The sequence below is a fragment of the Aquarana catesbeiana genome, linkage group LG09, assembly GCF_042186555.1.
Source record: "Aquarana catesbeiana isolate 2022-GZ linkage group LG09, ASM4218655v1, whole genome shotgun sequence".
NCBI lineage: Eukaryota > Metazoa > Chordata > Amphibia > Anura > Ranidae > Aquarana > Aquarana catesbeiana.
The window spans coordinates 226,643,709-226,664,723 of record NC_133332.1 but is presented as its reverse complement, the minus strand read 5'-3'; the positions used below and the strand labels follow the sequence as shown (position 1 = coordinate 226,664,723).

The 21,015-nt window shown below is 40.5% G+C and overlaps 1 protein-coding gene across 1 annotated transcript; it reads right to left on the bottom strand.

Annotated features, from left to right (window-relative positions):
• Positions 1-472: 472 nt before the first annotated feature.
• LOC141108342 (immunoglobulin lambda-1 light chain-like) lies at positions 473-19,315 on the bottom strand. The gene is made up of 4 exons (XM_073599873.1): positions 19,070-19,315; positions 15,320-15,428; positions 12,867-13,220; positions 473-2,618 (listed from the first exon to the last, which is right to left on the bottom strand). The coding sequence occupies exons 2-4, from the start codon at positions 15,366-15,368 to the stop codon at positions 2,266-2,268; spliced, it is 756 nt and encodes a 251-aa protein (XP_073455974.1). The 5' UTR covers positions 15,369-15,428; positions 19,070-19,315; the 3' UTR covers positions 473-2,265.
• Positions 19,316-21,015: the final 1,700 nt, after the last annotated feature.

The following is a 21,015-nucleotide window of genomic DNA, read 5'->3' as shown; positions in this document are numbered from 1 at the left end:
CAAGTCAGATTAATTGCTGAATAAATATACCCCATAATGTTATTTGGTAACGCAGACATGTGACCTATTGTTTCATGTGATGCATGATTTTTTTTTTTTTATTATAGGCCAATTTTAAGTTGCAATTCTGTCTTGCACAGTTGTGCAGGCTCCTCTCTTTGATTTCACTGCACACTGTAAGCTTCTCACAATGTGCATTACAAGCTGCAGCAAATTAAATGGAGCCCACCTTATTTTCTGCCTGGAGAACATCCAGCGATACTGTCCCTGGCATACCCCATATATTGACTGGGTTTCATCTTTTTAAATAATGAAGGCTCAGCGTCACATGTGGGCATTATCACAGATTCCTGTTTTGAGGACGTTATGTACAGCCACTCCCACCAGCTATGATCTGTCTGCATTGCACAGAAAATCACAGAGACCCAGTGATGACATCACAGGGTCTGGGAAAAAAAGCCTAATGAGAATGGAAAGGTTTTTAAAAATGTTTTCATTAACATAAAGACAAGGAAGGGAAGGAAGAAACAGGAAGGCAAAATAAAAACAAATTAAACCTCAGATTTAAAGAAATATTTATTGATATCACTGTACAGAGTGGTTGTCACAAAGAATATTTAAAAACAATCCTGGTTTCCTGGCACTTTATATAATTTGTTTGGGCCAGCTTAGACCAAAAAAATCATTTGCATGCCAGAGGAGATTGCCAACACTGCTCAGGCTGGCGTATACTGTATTAGCTTGTGTTACATGTAGATGTACCAGAAACATCCCCGTTACTGACGAATATAGAGTGTTGCCTGTACTGCATCTCCGCTTTGGGTGAAGCCTTGTATTTTTATCATAGAATGCAAGGCTTCCTCTGACTGGCTGAGGTGGAGAGGCGGGTCAATGATGTCACAATCTCCACCTCGGCCAATCAAAGGAAGCCTTTTATTCACTGATCCTTAATGGCAAAGATTCCGTATGAGAGACTCTCTCTAAATCTGGCAGTAGAGGCTGGTGGCTGTGCTGTACACAACACAGGCTACTATAGTATACAGCTATGGCCTGTCCACTCTGGCATGCAAATGATTTGCTTGGTCAAAGATGGCTCAAATTATCTACAGTGCCATGAAACTTGGAATTCTCTTCTGTTCCCCTTTGTTGTCTTTGCTTTTAGCTATTTTTCTTTAATTGTTCATTCATATATACAGTACCGTATATCAAAACCTTTTTAGTTTTGGATAGAGCAGGGAATTAGTGGAACCGCTGTCTGTGTCTCATTGCTGTCTGTGTCCCCATTGGGGAGATTAACCCTGTGTCCATACTGGGGAGGATAACCCTCTCTCCTTGATCTGGTGATCATTTTAGAGTGACAGAAAGTGATAGTAAATTCAAAATATTATGTTGGTAATGAAGCAGGAGGTGGAGGAAAACGCCTCAACTGGTGACACCTGTTCCAGTTACAACTGTCTAAGGCAGTGGGTTGAATAAAAAAAATTAATCTGATTTCCACATCCACACACTCGTAATGGATGGGGAAATCATCCCTGCTGAGCTATTGTAAACTTCTCCACTGTCAGAATACATTGATCAGCCCAGCAGTCTATAGCCTGGGGAGCTATTCGAGTGGGGAAAATCTGACAGGGTGGTTGTACAGAAGTTGATTGGTAGATCGGCTTCAGTACGGCCACAGTGCCCATACACGGATCAAAATTTTGAATTTCGATCCATGTATGGTGAGCTTAAGAGAGGATTTTTACTTAGTTTGTAGAGTTTCCTGGCACTTCCTGTTGTGTCTCTAGGACTAGGAGTTAAAAGAAATCTCAATGGAACAGACATGAAAAATAAACCAAATTAACCCATTCCAATTGTATCCAAAACTAGAAAAAAAGTTATGGCTATGTATACACTTTAAGTCTGTCTCAAACAATATAGTGTGTGGGTTTACAAACAATGTGCATCTTCCACACCCAAGGTCTTGTGGACCCATTACAGCACCCAAAGTTCACATTATTTTCATTGATTAGTTGATTCTTTCATCCTAGAGATTATACCTTTACATTTATTTAAGATCTGGACATGCCATTTACTGGACCCAAAATGTACACACTTTTCTTTTCATATGTAACAGTTTACTCACTGAGATTAGTCTTTTAAATTTAGTTGAGGTGTGGACGTGCCCTTTACTGTACCCACAATATGCACAACCTTTTTTTGAATTTTGTAATTTATATACTCCGTGTGTGGCAAAATCAGATTCACAATAAAAAAATGTATCTCCTAGAGTGTTTTCCATGGCAGTTTGCATTGATCCCCGTAGCAGTCAAGGTAGTCTTTTGTAATCAGAGTTCTTGAGGAATCGTGACGCACCTCACATGAAACTGAGGAGATGTTCTTTCTGTGGTGCATTGGAAGCTCCAGGATGCTAATCAAAGAATAAGAATTGTCTTCTTCTGACAGGGAGTGGTCTGAAGTAATTATTCCTGGAGTAGACTGACCATCTAACTTCCATGTAACCTCAATGACTGGTGGATAAAAACCACTTACAGAACATGCAAGATAGAGTGGATGGGAGCTTGTTGGAGACACCAAACTGGTCATAATGGATACAGAAGGTGCCTGGACATCTTCACCTGAAAAATATGTAAAATATAAATTCAATACTAAACCAAAGCAAATAAGAATAGTTACTCACAATAAAGGTCTAACAATAGCATTCACAAATACAGTTGTGTTCAAAAGTTTGCATACCCTGGCAGAAATTATGAAATGTTGGCATTTATATTGAAAATATGACTAAAATATGACTCTTTTATTCAAGGATAGTAATCACATGAAGCCATTTATTACCACATAGTTTTTTGGCTCCTTTTAAAATCATAATGATAACAGAAATCACCCAAATGGCCTTGATCAAAAGTTTACATACCCTGAAATGTTTGACCTTGGTACTGACACAGAAGGTGGCACACACAGGTTAAAATGGCAATTAAAGGTTAAATTCTCACATTTGTGGCTTTTTAAATCACAATTAGTGTCTGTGTATAAATAGTCAATGAGTTTGTTAGCTCTCACTTGGATGCACTAAGAAGGCTAGATACTAAGCCATGGGGGGGTAGAAAAGAACAGTCAAAAGACCTGTGTAACAAAGTAATGAAACTTTATAAAGAAGGAAAAGGATATAAAAAGATACCCAAAGCCTTGAATATGTCAGTCAGTACTGTTTAACCACTTCAGCCCCGGAATGATTTGCCCCCTTCCTTACAGGCAATTTTTTGTGATATGGCACTGGGTCGCTTAACGGACAATTGCGCGGTCGCCTACTCATGCTTCGATGTCACCATCTTGTTTACATACCACAACAGAGATTTCTGTATATATATATATATATATATATATATATATATATATATATATATATATATATTTTACTGATCCATATGCAGCGAATGTTTTTGTGCCTGTGTGTACAGGCACATTGAAAACAATAGTCTCCATTTACATCAGTTAAAAAAAGGCTGGTATTCCTAAAAACGCTGCGTTTTAAGATATCAGTGTGCAATAGGCTTTAACTGAAGCTGACTGGATGAAAGCACAGGGGGTGACCACTATCCTGCATGATTGGACACACTGCGAGTGGTCTTCAAAAGAGTTTCCACACTTTTACACACTTTTTTCCACACTTTTTACTAACTTAGTTAAAAAAAGTTTGGACATTTTTTAAGAACCCTTGTATTAAATGAGGGCCACTGAGAGAGTGGATATTAGCAGAATTAACAGGAATTTATAAAACATTTATACCAATATGAGAAAACTTCCCACAACTTTATTTCCAAGGCAAAAATTGAGCTATTTACATAAACGTAGCATTCAGATAAACATTAAATATTTGACACTTGTATAACGTTGCTGTGCTGCTATTTCTCGCTTCCCCGTTCAGCTACTGGAGGCTTATCAGTTACACCCAGCAGTATCCTTTATGTTTGATAACTGAACAGAAAGCCAGCTGTGAAATAGCTTACCATTCCACCTTCTTTTTCATTATTTACAGAAATTGGTAAGTATGTATAGTATTAAAAACTAGAGGTGGGAAGGCTGGTGGGAATTAATTCAGATCCAGATTAAATTGATTTGGAGTTCATTAGCCGAACGACCCGGACTGCTTTTTTTTTATTACCATTTTTCATTTTTAAAAACTAACAGAAAAATAACAGAAAAAACAATTCTTCGGCTCCTAAATGATATGCATTCATGGCCCTTTTGCTAAGGGCACACTAGTTTGTAAGTTTAGTTCGCTGGGCTGTTATCTGCCTTTTTTAGTAGCAGGTAAAAGAGGTTCTTGTTAACACCATTTTTAGCTACTATCTATGGCTAACACATTACAACACTGTACTGTTAAAAACCCTAATACAAAAAACTGTATGGACAGATCTGAACTCTTCAAACCGGAAATGTAGGAGTAAACCAATAATAACACTTATTTTTATCTCTTATTCTTATGTGTTTTTTTTTTGTTGTTTTTTTTTAGTTGTTCTGGACAAGGGCAAAATTTTAGAATTTCATTTGCAATTCATTTGTTACCAATTACCTGTATCTGCATTTTGCTCTTGAGGCACCTTTTGGAAGCAATATTGTTCAAATATATTTTTTTGCTTGTAACATGAAGGGCTGTTTTGGGCAAACTCCCCATCCCCTACAATGATTAGTGGAGTTTGTAATGATAAGTAGAAGTAGCAACTGCACATGGTCTCATATATTTTGATAATGAGAACCAATCACAACTGGTGCAAGAATATGAATATTCAGTATTAAATCATTGTAAATGTTTTTTTTTATGAAAGATTTATTTTTGACCTGTTTTTAAAGTTTACCTTTAGGAAAAAATATTTTAAAAAAATCAACACAAGAGATGTATGCATTTACTTGCATGTAATCTGAAGTGTCCCTTGTGCTGGCGCAGAGTGTAATAGTGGAAATCCAAGTCCTCTGCCCCTCTCCTATATTTAGAAGCTTTATTTATCTGGAGCTGTGGGGGGGGGGGGGGGGGGTTATTACCAGTTAGTGCTGGCTATCAGCGCCGCCCGCCAATGCCCATCATTGCGGCTCATCAATGCTAATCATTGCCGCCCATCAATGCCACCCGTCAATGCCCATCAGTGCCGCCCATCAGTGCCGCCTATCTGTGCCCACCAGTGCCACCTATCCGTGCTGCTTATCAGTGCCCATAAGTGCGGCATATTAGTGCCTCCTCATCAGTGCCACCTAATCAGTGCCCATAAATGCCACCTCATCAGTGCAGCCTATCAGTGCCCATCAGTGCCGCCTCATCAGCGAACATCAGTGAAGGAGAAAAAGTACTTATTTACAAAATTTACTAGCAGAATCTAAGAAAAAACATATTTTTTTCAACATTTTTGGTCTTTTTTTTTTGTAAAAAATAAAAAAACCTAGCAGTGAATAAATACCACCACAAGAAAGTTCTATTTGTGTGAAGAAAATTATAAAAATTTCACATGGTTACAGTGTAGCATGACCGCGCAATTGTCATTCAAAATGTGACAGCACTGAAAGCTGAAAATTGGCCTCGGCTGGAAGGGGGTGAAAGTGCCCTGTAGGCAAGTGGTCAATACTACTTTTTAATAGGAGTTCTGTCTTTTTGCAGGTTGTCAGTAAAAAAAATGGGCCCCGTCAGTAAATGTCCCATGTTTTGTCAGTATAAATGCCACGGGAGGTTGGCAACCCTGTTACCAGTACTGGACCTGTGACAGGCACTCGAAGTCGAAAGTGATGACTATGCCTGTCCTTTTCGTCCCCTCCCCCATTCATAGAAGCCATACTATAGCTTCCATGAATGAAAAGAAATCTATGAATGGAGGATGGGCAGATGAATGAGTGGTCCGCTTCCCCAATTCGTACAGCGATTTTCATTAACCCCTTTCCTACCGGCTCCTGTACATATACAGCGCCAGGGATGGCTCTCCTGCGTGAATCGCCATATATGTACGGTGGCTCCTTTAAGAGCCATAGCAGGCGCGCATGCCTGCTGCACGGAGGGGGACCCGATGTACTTGGCAGGCGGGCGCGATCACCGCCGGCCACCTGCAATAACGGGCACGAGAGTAAGAAGGAGGATTTGTGTGTGTAAACACACAAATCACTGTTCTAACAGGGGAGGAGAAACAGATCGTCTGTTCCTACTAAGTAGGAACAACGATCCTCTAGTCACTCCCATCCCCTCACAGTTAGAAACACACCTAGAGAACACATTTAACCCCTTGATCACCCCAGTGTTAACCCCTCTCCTGCCAGTGATATTTATACAGTAATCAGTGGCTATTTTTAGCTCCGATCGTGGTATAAATCTCAATGGTCCCAAAAAAGTGTCAAAAGTGCCCGATCTGTCCGCTGCAATGTCACAGTCCTGATAAAAATCGCTGATCGCCGCCATTACTAGTAAAAAAAAGAAATAATAAAAATGCCATAAATCTATCCCCTATTTTGTAGACGCTATAACTTTTGCGCAAACCAATCAATATACGCTTATTACGATTTTTTTTTTACCAAAAATATGTAGAAGAATACATATTGGCCTACGCTGATGAAGACTTTTTTTTTTTTTTTTTTTTTTTTTTTTTTTACATTTGGGATATTTATTATAGCAAAAAGTAAAAAATATTGTGTTTTTTTTCAAAATTGTCATAATTACATAGTTACATAGGTAAGGCTGAAAAAAGATAATAGTCCATCCAGTTCAACCTGTGTGGGTGCATGTGTATCAGTGTCTATAATGTTGTGTCCTTTAAGATGTACATCTAAAAGTCTTTTAAAGATATCCATACTCCCTGCAGCCACCATCAATTGTGGGAGAGAGTTCCCTATCCTTATTGCCCTAACAGTGAAGAACCCACTACGCAGTTTAAGGTTAAACTGCTTCTTCTCCATTCTCATTGTGTGGCCTCGTGTCCTTTTACACTCCCTATGACTGAATAGTTTATTTCCTATGCTGGGATCCCCATTGAGATATTTGAAGATCGCTATCACATCTCCTCTCAAGTGTCTTTTCTCCAGCGACTATAAATTAAGTGTTTGCAGCCGTTCCTCGTAACTGAGGTCCTCCAGTCCCCTTATTCGTTTCGTTGCCCTTCTTTGGACTCTCTCCAGCTCAAGCACATCCCTTTTGGAGGACTGGTGACCAGAACTGGACTGAGAATTCCAGATGAGGCCTAACCATAGTTTTTTAAAGTGGCAGAATTATTGTTTTGTCCCTGGAGTATATCCCCTTTTTTTACGCATGCTAATATTCTGCCAGCTTTGGCAGCTACAGCTTGGCACTGCATGCTGTTGCACAACCTGTCATCTACTAGAACCCCTAGATTCTTCTCCATCCTTGACTCGCCCATCTGTAATCCACCTAATGAGTATTTTACATTTATGTTTTTTGACCCCAAGTGCATTACTTTACATTTCTCCACATTAAACCTCATTTGCCATTTGTCTGCCCACCCCTTTATTTCATTCAGGTCATTCTGCAAAATGTCCATGTTCTTCCATGTCCTGACGAGAGTTTATTACTCTGCTTAACTTCGTGTCATCCGCAAAAACTGAGACTGAACTATTCATCCCATCCTCTATATCGTTTATGAATATGTTGAATAGAATTGGTCCCAAGACAGAACCTTGGAGTACCCCACTCACCACTCCAGACCAGTCTGAGTACATGTTATTTATCATTACCCTTTGGACACGTCCCTGTAACCAGTTTTTTACCCAAGCACAAACCCTATGGTCTAAGCCTGCAGACCTTAGCTTGTAAATTAAGCGTTTATGGGGGACTGCATCAAATGCTTTTGCAAAGTCCAGATACACCAAATCCACAGCCCTCCCCATATCTAGATGGCTGCTCACTTCCCCGTAGAATGTTAGCAGATTGGTCTGGCAGGAACGTCCCCTCATAAACCCATGGTGATTACCACTAATGATATTCTTCTCCTCAGTAAAACTTTGGATGTAGTCCCTAATCACCCCCTCCAATAATTTACGCACTACTGATGTTAGGCTGACTGGCCTATAATTCCCAGGAATATGTCTCTGTCCTTTTTTGAATATTGGTACCACATTGGCTTTCCTCCAATCAGCTGGTACCAATCCTGTCATTATGCTGTCCACATAGATCTGGAACAATGGACTGGCTATAACTTGACTGAGTTCTCTGAGGACTCGCGGGTGTAAGCCACCTGGTACCGGTGATTTATTTGTTGAGCTGACTAAGTCTATCTTTGACTCTGGCCTCTGTTAGCCATGTGGGTATGTCTTGTGCCACTAACACTACAGTCATAGGTGTGCGCAGCCTATTGCATTAGAGTGTGCACCCCAAATGTATTAAAACTTGGACTGTGTTAGTAGAGCAGTGGATGGTGTCAGTAAAGCAGTGGACTTGTCAGTAGGGCAGTGGATGGTGGCAGTAGTTTTTTATTTTTACTTCCTTTATTAATTTATTATTTTTTACAGTTTTTTAGGAGCCCTGTTGGGGGGCCTTGGTGAAATATCAGCAGGGGGAATCTGCGCTGCACAGAGGTGATCAAATGCCAGCAAAAGAAAGCTCTATTTATGGGAAAAAAAAGACGTAAATTTTGTTTGACTACAACGTTGCACGTGCAATTGTCAGTTAAAACGACGCAGTGCCATATTGCAAAAAATGGCCTGGTCATTAAGGGGGTAAATCTTTCTGGGGTTGAAGTGGTTACGCAGTGCAAGCAGCATTGAAAGTTGTAAAATGCAAATGCTGGGGTAAGAATTTTAACAAATAGTTTAATGGGGAATATTTATTTTATTCTGCTTAATGTGTTCAGCTATAAAATACTGAGGATTTAAAACTGCTAGAAGGGCTGGTTTTTAATGATGAAAGGTAGAGTTTAAAAAAAAAAATACTGTTTTATATTTTGATGTAATGAATTTATTCATGCAGACTTGCATACTTACCAACTGTCCTGAATTTGCCGGGACAGTCCCGCTTTTCAGACAGTTGTCCCGCAATATCTGTGTCTTGGGCTGTGTATTGGATCTGGGCAGTGGGGGTAGCTGAAAGATCCCTGTCCCAGCACCAAGACAGCTCCTGTCACCTGTAGTCAAGCAGCCAGCTGCCATTCCATGTGGGCCCCAGCCCCTCCGGACTGCTCCAGAGACACATTTGGACAGCAGCATTGTAAGTCTGGGGTGGGTGGGGAGTGTTAGATGTACTAACAGATTTAGATACACTAAACAAATTGAACCAAATCTCCAGCTAATACTTAATAAGCAGTTACAGTTTTTCCTTTTGAGATAAAGGTTTTACATAAATGAATAAAAGCTGATTATTTTAAACACCCTTGTCAGTGGCAAATGACTTGTCTCAGCCCTTTTACTGCTACATCTGCATGACAGGTTGTTGTCTTGAAAAACAACAGACTTACTGGCAGGATCACCAGCTCAAAATAAAGGAAAGAAAAATAAGAAAACAAACAAATGCAGCCATCACATCTAAGAATTGGTAAGCTGCAATATAATAACTGCTTCTGGTTTTAATACTGCTTTAAGTGGGCATAACCATACAATTTAATAGAGCGCTAAAATATTATAATTTAGGAATGAATTTTCACATTTTTACATGCACATTATGGTTCCATTCTTGCTATGATGGATAACTGGGCTTAAAACAAAGTTTTTTTGTAAAAACAATAATGTACTCCTAAATTTTGGCATTGTATGTACAAGCACACTAAGAGACCTCTCTCTTGTAAAATATTCTAAATTGTATATACAGTAAACCCTTAGCTCTCAAATGTGTAAATGGATGTTTTTCTCATTGCTCTAATTGTCTTACTGCACTTACCAGAACACTAACCAAGTATAAATGAGCTTGCTTTTATGCTATTATAAATGTTTTCACAGAGGATTTGCACAACTTTCACCCAGGACTTTAGACTTTAGAAAATATATAAATCCCAAGTGAAGGTTGTGCAAATCTGTGAAAATAATTTTAAATAAACCTCTAACTGTAGACACACTTTCAGTGAACAGATTAGGATTGTATCAATTCTGCCTTTGGAAATTTATCAAAAATATTTGGTGCCATCTAGTGGTAAATAATGTGTAGTTTCATTAAGATCTAGCAGGATGATGGTGAATATAATCCAGTTTTGAGGGAAGAGACAGGGAAAATAGGGTGGAAAGAAGAAAGAAAAGGATATATCCTGTAATTAATGGGGTGGGCAACTACATGGCAAATGAGGTTGAATGTAGAAAAATGTAAAATAATGCATTTGGGTGGCAAAAATATAAATGCAATCTATACACTAGGGGAAGAACCTCTGGGGGAATCTAGGATGGAAAAGGACCTGGGGGTCCTAGTAGATGATAGGCTCAGCAATGGCATGCAATGCCAAGCTGCTGCTAACAAAGCAAACAGAATATTGGTATGCATTAAAAAGGGGATTAATTCCAGAGATAAAACGATAATTCTCCCACTCTACAAGACTCTGGTCCGGCTGCACCTAGAGTATGCTGTTCAGTTCTGGGCACCAGTCCTCAGGAAGGATGTACTGGAAATGGAGCGAGTACAAAGAAGGGCAACAAAGCTAATAAAGGGTCTGGAGGATATTAGTTATGAGGAAAGGTTGCGAGCACTGAACTTATTCTCTCTGGGGAAGACGCTTGAGAGGGGATATGACTTCAATATAAAAATACTGTATTGGTGACCCCACAATAGAGATAAAACTTTTTCGCAGAAGGGAGTTTAACAAGACTCGTGGCCACTTATTTAAATTAGAAGAAAAGAGGTTTAACCTTAAACTACGTAGAGGGTTCTTTACTGTAAGAGCGGCAAGGATGTGGAATTCTCTTCCACAGGCAGTGGTCTCAGCGGGGAGCATTGATAGCTTCAAGAAACTATTAGAGAAGCACCTGAATGACCACAACATACAGGGATATACAATGTAATACTCACATATAATCACACACATGTGTTGGACTTGATGGACTTGTGTCTTTTTTCAACCTCACCTACTATGTAACTATGTAACTGTATAGCAGAATGTATACAATGGAGCAGTGTGGAGTATAGAACGCATAATGCAGCATACCGAGAAGGGGCAGTGCTAGCTATAGAACGTACAGCACAGCATTCAAGATAGGGTAACTCGAATTATGGATTGTACAGCACAGAGTTCAAAGTAGTGCACTATAGAGTATTATAGTGACATGTAATGCAGGGTAGGTCAGTGTAGAATAAAGTACAACACCATACAGGGTAGTTTGGCGAGGATCATAGAATGTGAACCACTGCATATTAGAGTTGGGTGGCATGGAGTATGAAATGTACAGCTCAACAGAGTGGGAAAGTGTGTCATTTGTACTGTACAGCACAGCATACACTTTGGGATGGAGGAAATAATGCACAACCCTGTGAAAGCAAAGGGGCAGTGTGAAATAAAGATACTATAGTTCAGCATTGGAGCATATAGAATGTACAGCCTAGAGCAGTGGTTCTCAATCCTGTCCTCAAGTACCCTCAACAGGCCATGTTTGCTGGTTTTCCTTTATCTTGCACGGGTGCTTTAAATCAGTCAATGGCTTGGTATTTTGGACAGCTATTTAATCTAAGAAAAACTCCCAAAACATGGCCTGTTGGGGGTACTTGAGGACAGGGTTGAGAACCACTGGCCTAGAGTACAGAATGGGACAACATCAAGTAAAGAATGTAGAGCAAAGCTTTCAGAGTGAGGTGGCATTAAGTGGACCAAGTTCACAAAGTGGGATAATGTCAAGTAGCACGCCCACAGCATAGCCATATAGAGAAACAACAGCACAGTTAAATAAGTAGGACAATGTGGAGCAGAGAACACATAGCACACAGCTTAGGGCAAAGCAGTACATGGCCAGCAGGCGTGCAGGAAATCCTTTCAAGCTGTAAAGACTGTTTGGACAATCCAGCAAATCCTCCATGACAGTCCCCATCCAGCCTTGAAAGACACTCCCACTCTTTATAGGAGTGTCCCTGATTTGAAATAAAGTACCTCTTTCCTCCTCATTTGTCCCTCATTTTGGTCTGATCTATATAGTTGTATATAAAATGCACTACTTCTCTATCAAAAAGTGTGTAATGGTCAAATAAAAAGCACTCGTGGCTTTAAGGGGGCGTGGCAGGGTGTGTGTCCTATGCCTACATATTTTTGCTAATAGGTGTCCCCCGTTCCCAATTCAAAAAGTTGGAAGGTATGTAGTAGGGATATCTCTTCCTGTGCTTTCTGGCCACCATTTTTAGAGGAACCCAAATGAAAGACTTTGGTTCCCTCTCAGCGCTGTATGTGTCTACCTATCATGAGACATTGGGGGTTATTTACGAAAGGCAAATCCACTTTGCACTACAAGTGCAAACTACAAGTGCAAAGTGCACTTGAAATTGCACTTGGAAGTGCAGTCACTGTAGATCCGAGGGGGACATGCAAGGAAAATAAAAAGAGCATTTTAGCTTGCACATGATTGGATGATAAAATCAGCAGAGCTTCCCCTCATTTCAGATCTACCCCTCAGATCTAGAGCGACTGCACTTCCAAGTGCACTTTCAGTGCAATTTCAAGTGCATTTTGCACTTGTAGTGCAAAGTGGATTTGCCTTTCGTAAATAACCCCGATTGCCTCATACACACTACTGCCATTACTTTTTCTTGCATGTGCTTTTGTTTAAACCACTTCACTTGAATGGGCTGCCCTTAGTGCTCTATGCACGACAAACACCCCCAAAAAACTACAAAACCTTTTGTGGAGTGAAGTGTGGAGCGTGATCCACTAAATGGTTTTTAGTAAGCCCGCCTTGCAAGACCATTTGAACAGTTTATTTTCACTTACCACCATAAACGCTGAGGTGGGTCCCATCTCCCCAGATGTGAAGATAAGGACTCTTAGTCATCAAGCACCAGTACAAAGCGCTGTCATTTGTGGTGGCGTTAGCGATGTGCAGAAAGTGAGTATTGCTGTTGTTTCTGATTGGCCGGTAGTGCTCCAGGGAGGTGTCACCCCAGTGGATGGTGGTGTCATTGGCATGGTGGAGGATATAAGTGGGGGGACTCCCCGGCAGCTGTTTAAACCACTGAACGCTTAAATGCCAAATCTCCTCGCCTTCCACAAAGCAGCCCAGAATAGCCGAATTTCCTTCAGCGACTGAAACGTGTTTATATTGGTTGACTGTGAACTGGGAGGTGCCTTTAATGCAAAAATGTGTACATTTATTAGAAACAGAATGCTAATTAAGAACAACACCAAACAATAAAATACCAAGTATTACACAAAAGACTATTTCTGACTGTTTTTCTGAATACCAATGGTTTCATGTTCTCAGAGCTGTAAAGAGTCTTCTGACTCCACTCAACGTCCGCTGCTACCCCATCACTTTGCTGTACATACCCTGTGCTGAGAGGTAAGGGGACTGGGAGGGGCCCAGCAGCTCCACCCACCACAGGTTGCCTGCAAAAAACTACAGGAGGGAGCAGAGACAAGACAAGTGACCCTGCACAAAGAGTGACCAGTCTTTTTTAGAAGAACAGTTAGTTTCACACTAGATTACAGCGCAGATCTGGAAGAAATACACAAAATTCAAGACAAAATTTGCAGATCCCAGAGGTCAGCTTTAACCACTTGTCGACCAGCCACCGCAGTTTTACTGCGACAGATTGTCACTTCGCCCTGTGGCCACTAGGGGAGCACGTGCGCCCGCTGCTCGCCCCCGAAGCGATGCGAGTGCCTGGCGGTCACGATCACTGCCGGGCTCCCACGATCGTGGCTGACACACGGAGAACCGGGATCTGTGTGTGTAAACACACAGTTTCCAGTTCTTTGAGGGGAGAAGAGACAGATTGTCTATTCATACAGAGTATGAACCATGATCTGTCATCTCCCCTACACAGTCCCCTCCCCCTTCAGTTAGAATCACCTCCCAGGGAACACAGTTAACCCCTTGATCGCCCTCTAGTGTTAACCCCTTCCCTGCCAGGGACATTTTTACAGTAATCAATGCATTTTTATAGCACTGATCGCTGTATAAATGCCAATGGTCCCAAAAATGTGTCAGAATTGCTTGATGTGTCCGTCATAATGTCGCAGTCCTTCTAAAAATCGCAGATCGCTACCATTACTAGTAAAAAAAAAAATAATAATAAAAATGCCATAAAACTATCCCCTATTTTGTAGACGCTATAACTTTTGCGCAAACCAATCAATTTAAGCTTATTGAGTTTTTTTTACCAAAAATATGTAGAAGAATACACATCGGCCTAAACTGAGGAAAAAAATTGTTTTTTTTTATATATTTTTGGGGGATATTTATTATAGCAAAAAGTAAAAAATATTGCGTTTTTTTCAAAATTGTAGCTCTTTTTTTGTTTATAGCGCGAAAAATAAAAAACGCAGAGGTGATCAAATACCACCAAAAGAAAGCTCTATTTGTGGGAAAAAAAGGATGTCAATTTTGTTTGGGTGCAATGTCACACGACCGTGCAATTGTCAGTTAAAGCGACAGAGTGCCGAATCACAAAAAGTGCTCTGGTGAGGAAGGGGGTAAAATCTTCCGGGGCTGAAGCGGTTAAACCAAAAGAGGGGCATAATCTATTTTCTGCACGACTTTATTTTTAATTCTTGCATTCCCATGCAGCATACAATGCAAAGCTCCACATATTCCCTAGGACGCCAACGACAGCAGTGTTTTGTTGTCACTGACTCATAACTGACTTTTTTCCCATAGGAGAAAATCTTAGAGAGACCCTGTCACCAACTTAAAATATTGCAGATAAAACTACTGAAAAATCAAGGATTTTAATGCATACTTGCTGCATTTTTTACTTTCTATAAATAACTTTTTATTCACATGAAATCTGAACTTGCTAGAAAAGTTGACTACTCAAGGACAGTCAATTCACTAGCACAGGCTTCTCCCTCCTTGCATGTCTGTCACAGCCCTCTCCTCTTCTGGGATTGTCTAATTACTGTTTGTGTTGGCCCAGTGCTTCTGCCCCTCCCCTCATATCCCTACATCATATTATAGTTGAAATGAATTGCCTGATGACAGGGTCTCTTCAAAAAATGCAGCTCTCAGAGAGGGAGCAGGAATTTGGTTGTTACAGTCATGATAATGGCTCAGCAACAATTCACTGATAAAGACCTAGCATGGGATCAAAGCTGGCCTCCACCCAAAACAAAACAAAAAAATATGTTTTAGGTAGTGCTCCACTTTAAAACATAAAGATATTTCAAGCCTCATAAAATGGATTTGTACCATGTATTCTGCATATACATTTGGGTTCACTTACTAGAAATGGATACGATCAGCAGGAAACAAGTGACAGATGGGATCGCCATGGCTGGAGGATGTCTTGGAAATGACAGCTGTGCTCGTCAGCTCTGAATTATTCTGGTTTCCTGTAAATAACTGCCAGTTACTACAAATAAAATCAGGACTTTGCCATAACTGAATACACTATAAGTTCTGTTGATCAATGTTTTCACCCATGATTCACACAGCCCTCATTAGCCAAGATTCACCCAGCTCACATACTGTATGTTTCAGGTAAAAAATGGGTGACATTTGTGCACATTTTAGGTGAAAACATTGATAAACAGACCCCAATGTTTATATCTTCATTTTTTACAGTTGATCAACTGTTCTTATTTTCTCCATTTGGTCTGTTAAATATACCATTTAAAGTCTTTTGTTATATCTGTTTGGTAAATGCCAAAAAATACCTGTGGATCCTGCCAGAAATCCAGTGCTGTCTTGTGTACACTGTAGTTTTATCTCAAGCAGCCTTATCAGGAAGTCCCCAGGACTACAGAACACTTCCCACTATGGTATTAAAGTATTTGAGAACCATCACCTTGCAAAACAACCCATTCAGTTTAAAATAGAAATGAAAGCCATAACATTTTACAAATACAGGCGGTCCCCTACTTACAAACATCCGACTTACAGACGACTCCTACTTACAAACGGAGGGAGACAACAGGAAGTGAGATGAAATCTACCCCTAGGAAGGGAAATTCTCTCCTGTAAGAGTTAATATGGGGAAAAGGTGTCTCCACTGATGCTTTATCACCCATCCTTGTTTCCCTAACAGCCAAAAATTTTCAAAATCTAATTGTCATTGGGTCGGAAAGTGAGGTGAAATCTTCTGAACAGGGGCACAGACAGCTAAACAAACATTTTAGGGGTGTTAACCCTTCCCTATGCTATCCAAAAAGCTTAAAAATAGATTTTTTGGCTGGACCTTCACTTAAAAATTGTACCTGTTCCGACTTGCAAACAGATTCAACTTAAGAACAAACCTACAGTCCCTAACTTGTTTGTAACCCGGGGACTACCTGTAAAAAAAATCTTATAAATACCTTATTTTCCCTTTTTATTCCCTCTTTCTCAGCTGCACAAGGAGCATAAATGCTCAGAGAGGTGGGGGAGGAGAAACAACAGCACAGTGGTTTTTCCAGTGAATGATTGTGCTGGGGGGGGGGGGGTTGTCAGCACAAGTCTGATCATTAGAGGAGAGCAAACTGAGTTCTTAGCACATACAAAGAGAACAGGATACTTTTTCATAGAAGTACTGTACATGGTACAGCAGACACAAATAAGAAGTCTTAAATGTTGGGTTAACATGTTCTTAAGGAAGGGGAGGTGTTCTGTAGCCCTAACCTATTCCTGTCTCAGAAAGAGAATGCTACTCCTTCATAGACACCAAAAAGTGAGCATTGTCAGCCTACAACAGAAAGAGAAAGGGCCAGTTCACACCACATGCAAGTCCAGTGTGTTTTTTTCTGCATCATGGAACGCATGGAAAGTAGGTTATATGGTTTCAGTTCCAGAAAAAAAGTAGAACATGCTGCATTTTTCCTGAACTAGACTGTACTGGAATGCGGTAAAACATAGAAAAAATGCACTAGAATGCACTGGAATGCATCAAAAAGTACAGTGAATAAAAACAGGAAAAAAACATCTGGAATGCATTCGGAAACGCATTAAAAATGTATCAAAAACGCACCTGCAGAAACGCATCCGGAAAGGATCTGATAGATAGAAGTTGCAATTTATTTCATTTTTGTTTTAATAAAAAATGGAAATACGGGGGCTGCCATTGGATGCTTCCTTCTAAGCTTGGCTGTCTTTGGCTTTAGTACTTGCTAGGTCACTGACTAGGAACAGCCAGGGCTGGACTGGGATAAAAATTTGGCCCTGGACTTCATCCAGACCGGCCCACTTTATTTGTGCAAACAAGCACAAAAACAGTATATAAACTATACGCAATTGTGCAAAAAAACATAAGTAGCATAACATAAGGAGTCCTCACTAACCTCTTTTACTATTTCACTTATTCTCCTCTGTATTTTTCTCATCTTTCTCACATCACTGTTTGAAGTTGAGGGTGAACCAAGAAAGCCATTACTTTGACAGGCTGTCACTGAAACCAGCCCACTGAGCCATCGGCCCACCGGGAAACTCCCTGTAGTCCCAATGGCCAGTACAGGCCTGGGAACAGCCATGGTGGCTCCTCCTCTATGGGCACTCCTAATTTGGCTAAACACGAGGCAACTTTCCAGCAATTTTTATCACTTTTTATTGAACTGGACTGCAAACAAAAACCCAGGTGAGCAAATGTGGAAATGATTTTGTTCGAGCTAAAGAAGATGGGATATGGATTTCCATGCTTGAACCCAGAAAAAATCAGATCACTTTCAACGAAAATGCAGTTGTTTTTTGTTTCGAATTGATTTTAATAACCTGAATGGAAGTTGTCAATTTGTCCAGTTTGATAAACCAAATCCCAGTGGTTAATTTTATGGGTGGTAGATTGCTGGTTTTGGGCACCCAGTTTAAGGCTAGGTTCATATTACTGTGGGTCTGGAACGCATACATAATCACATGCATTCTGGACCCGTAGGCAAATGTGCTGCTCTTTAGCAGAGCTGCAGGAGTGCCATTATTTTGTAATGGCACCCCCACGCATTGGCAAAATCGACACACTTTCGCACCTGCCAATCCACCTGGTGCTGCAGCACCATGTGGCTCAGTGTGGCGCAATTAAAAAAAAAGGAGTCAGGTACTTCTTTCCCTACGTTTCTGTGGGTAGGGCAGCCCATTGAAATAAATGGGCTGCCTACATGCAGAACCTAGGTCGCAATAGTGCCAATCTAGCCTCAATCATCTGTTTATAGTCAATCAAAGTGGTAAAATTGCCCTAAAATTTTAAGGATAAACTTCTGTGGACTGGGGATGGCACATGGGATGAAATTGAGCCGGTCACCTCTGTAACATTTCAAAAATATGCCCCTTTTTAACCATCCACAACTCCTTCCATCTTTTGCTTGCCTTTCCATAATCTATCCCCTCTCTAGTCTATCATAAATGTTGCTGCCAGACTCATCCACCTCACCAACCACTATGCTACTCTTCTCTGCTAATCCCTCCATTGGCCCAGCTTGCCCTATATATAGAATTAAAAAAAACAACATACAAGGCCATCCACAACTCTTCTCCAAGCTACATCACCAACCTTATCTGCAGATATCGCCCAAATCATCCTCTCTGCTTCTCCCAAGGCCTCCTGCTCTCTAGTTCCCTTGTCTTCCCCTCCCATGCTCATATCCTGGACACCTCCAGAGTTTCTCCCATCCTCTGGAACTCCTTACCCCAATCCAATCTCCCACTCAGTCTTTCTTTAGGCCATCCCTAAAAACTCATCTGTTCAGAAAGAGAAAAAGTGCAGCTTTCTGCTAAATAAAATGGATATTCACAAAGAGCACAAATGGATGTTTTTCCCCTGCTAGGTAGCCTGATTTTTAAAATAAAAAATGTAATTAAAATTACAATTTAAAAAATTGGATTCAATTTCTTTTCCTAATATTGTGCCAAACTAAACTTTAACCCTGTAGCAGGTACGCTTTTTCTCAGAAAAATACCTGGATATTTTTTTTTTTATGGTAAAAGTTGTTTCATTCTTTGTCAATCATTTAATGGCAGCAAGGCAGGGGTTAAGCTTACACCACAAATAGTGGGGGGCATCGCCAGGACTCACCTGATAGTTGCGTCAATCGTCACCTTGCCCAGTAATAGAAACAGTCAAGGCTGTCCTTGGCAGACAAATGCCAGATTCTCATGCTGCTCTGACGGTAGGGAAGGAGGGGGGCGGGACGCACCCAGCTGCACTGAGATGACAGTTACTTGTTTTTGTTCCTTGTTTTTGTGATGGGAGATTTAGTCCCAAAAATAACAAACAAGACCAAAAACATGATGGTTGAGAGCAACCTATGCAAGCCGGGTTATTATTATCTGTGATGGCAAATCTTGTTCAACTAAAAACAAGTTTTTTTATGCTTGTTTAATTTGGATTAAAGAGCGAGTGCAGACAGTGATTAAAATGCAGACCTGGAAACAAAAGTGATATTAAAGGTGGAGTGCACTCTTTGCTTCTTATTAATTTAATAAGTCATTAAATATTTACTTGCTGACCAAGCCTTTTCTGCCACTTTTTTTTACAAGTTTAAATTAGTAAGCAAGAAAATTACTTAGAACCCCCCAAACATTATATATTTTTTTTTAGCAGAGAGCCTTGAGAATAAAATTAATTAATTAATTTTTTATGTCACATGATATTTGCGCAGAGTTTTTTCAAAACAATTTTTTGGGAAAAAAAATACACTTTTTTAAATTGTAATGCAAAAAAACACAATACATAACCCAATTCTTTGTAAAATATCAAAAAGATGATGTTATGCTAAGTAAATAAATACCTAACATGTCACACTTTAAAATTTCGCATGCTTGTGAAATGGCTACAAACTTCGATACCTAAAAATCTCCATAGGCTACGCTTTAAAAACTTTTACAGAGTTACAGAGGAGGCCTAGCGCTACAATAATTGCTCTAGCTTTAACGCTTCTGGCGATACCTCACATGTGTGGTGCGAACACTGTTTACATATATGCATGAATGACTTACATATGCATACATAGGGGGGAGCTTTACATTTTTTTTGTTTTTACACTGTCCCTTTAATTAATTTATTTTTTTATCATTTTTTATTCCTTTTACAAGGAATGTACACATCCCTAGTAATAGAAATAAGGGATGACGGGTCTCGTTTATGGAGAGATCTGGGGTCAATAGAAACCCCAAATCTCCTCTTTACCTTTAGTCTAGGTGCACACTGATGCGATGTGGGAACCAGTGCGATTACAGCGCCGATTCCCCCATCGCTCCTCTCCCGCAGGCAGTTCACACTGCCCTCTGCGAACCACTGCGGGTGTCATTACATTGTTAATGACACCCCCAGATCGTTTCACAGATCGCAGTGTGAACTGTGAACTCGCATAGGAATCGGATCGTATAGGTGAGAACACCCAAAAACAAGTCCCTGCACTTTTTTTCTGTGCGAATCTAATGCGAGCTCAGCCATACAACTGTATGGTAGAACTCGCATCTCACAGATATCGCATGTGATTGGCACCGCAGGTGCAGGTGCAAATCACATGCAATGTCTGCGATCGCACTGGTGTGAACCTGGGCTCAAAAGCAAAAGATCAAAAAAAATAATCGTGGGCTTTAATTGAATGCGGTATGGATGTAGTGCACCATGGAAGCACAGAAAAGGGTTTAATGACGAGTCTTGTTTAACCACTTGCTGACCTGCTCACAGTACTTTTCCTGCGAGCGGGCGGCACTTGGCTGGGTACCAAGTGCTGTGGAAACAGCGGTCACGTGCGGCTGCACGTTCCAGGAAGTGCGCCAGTCCCCATGTGTTCAGAGATTTACTAGTATGTCACTGAGAACATACGCACTGGCGTGCCCCCTGCAGCGCACATCGGTGCAATCTTGTGACCACTGTGATCATATCAATCAAATGATTACAATGTAAACAAAACAGTCATGAATGGCTTCCAATCATAACTGTTTTGCTTACTATTGTGATGCTGTGATTGGCCTACAGTTATCACATGGTACCTAGGCCAATCACAGCACCCT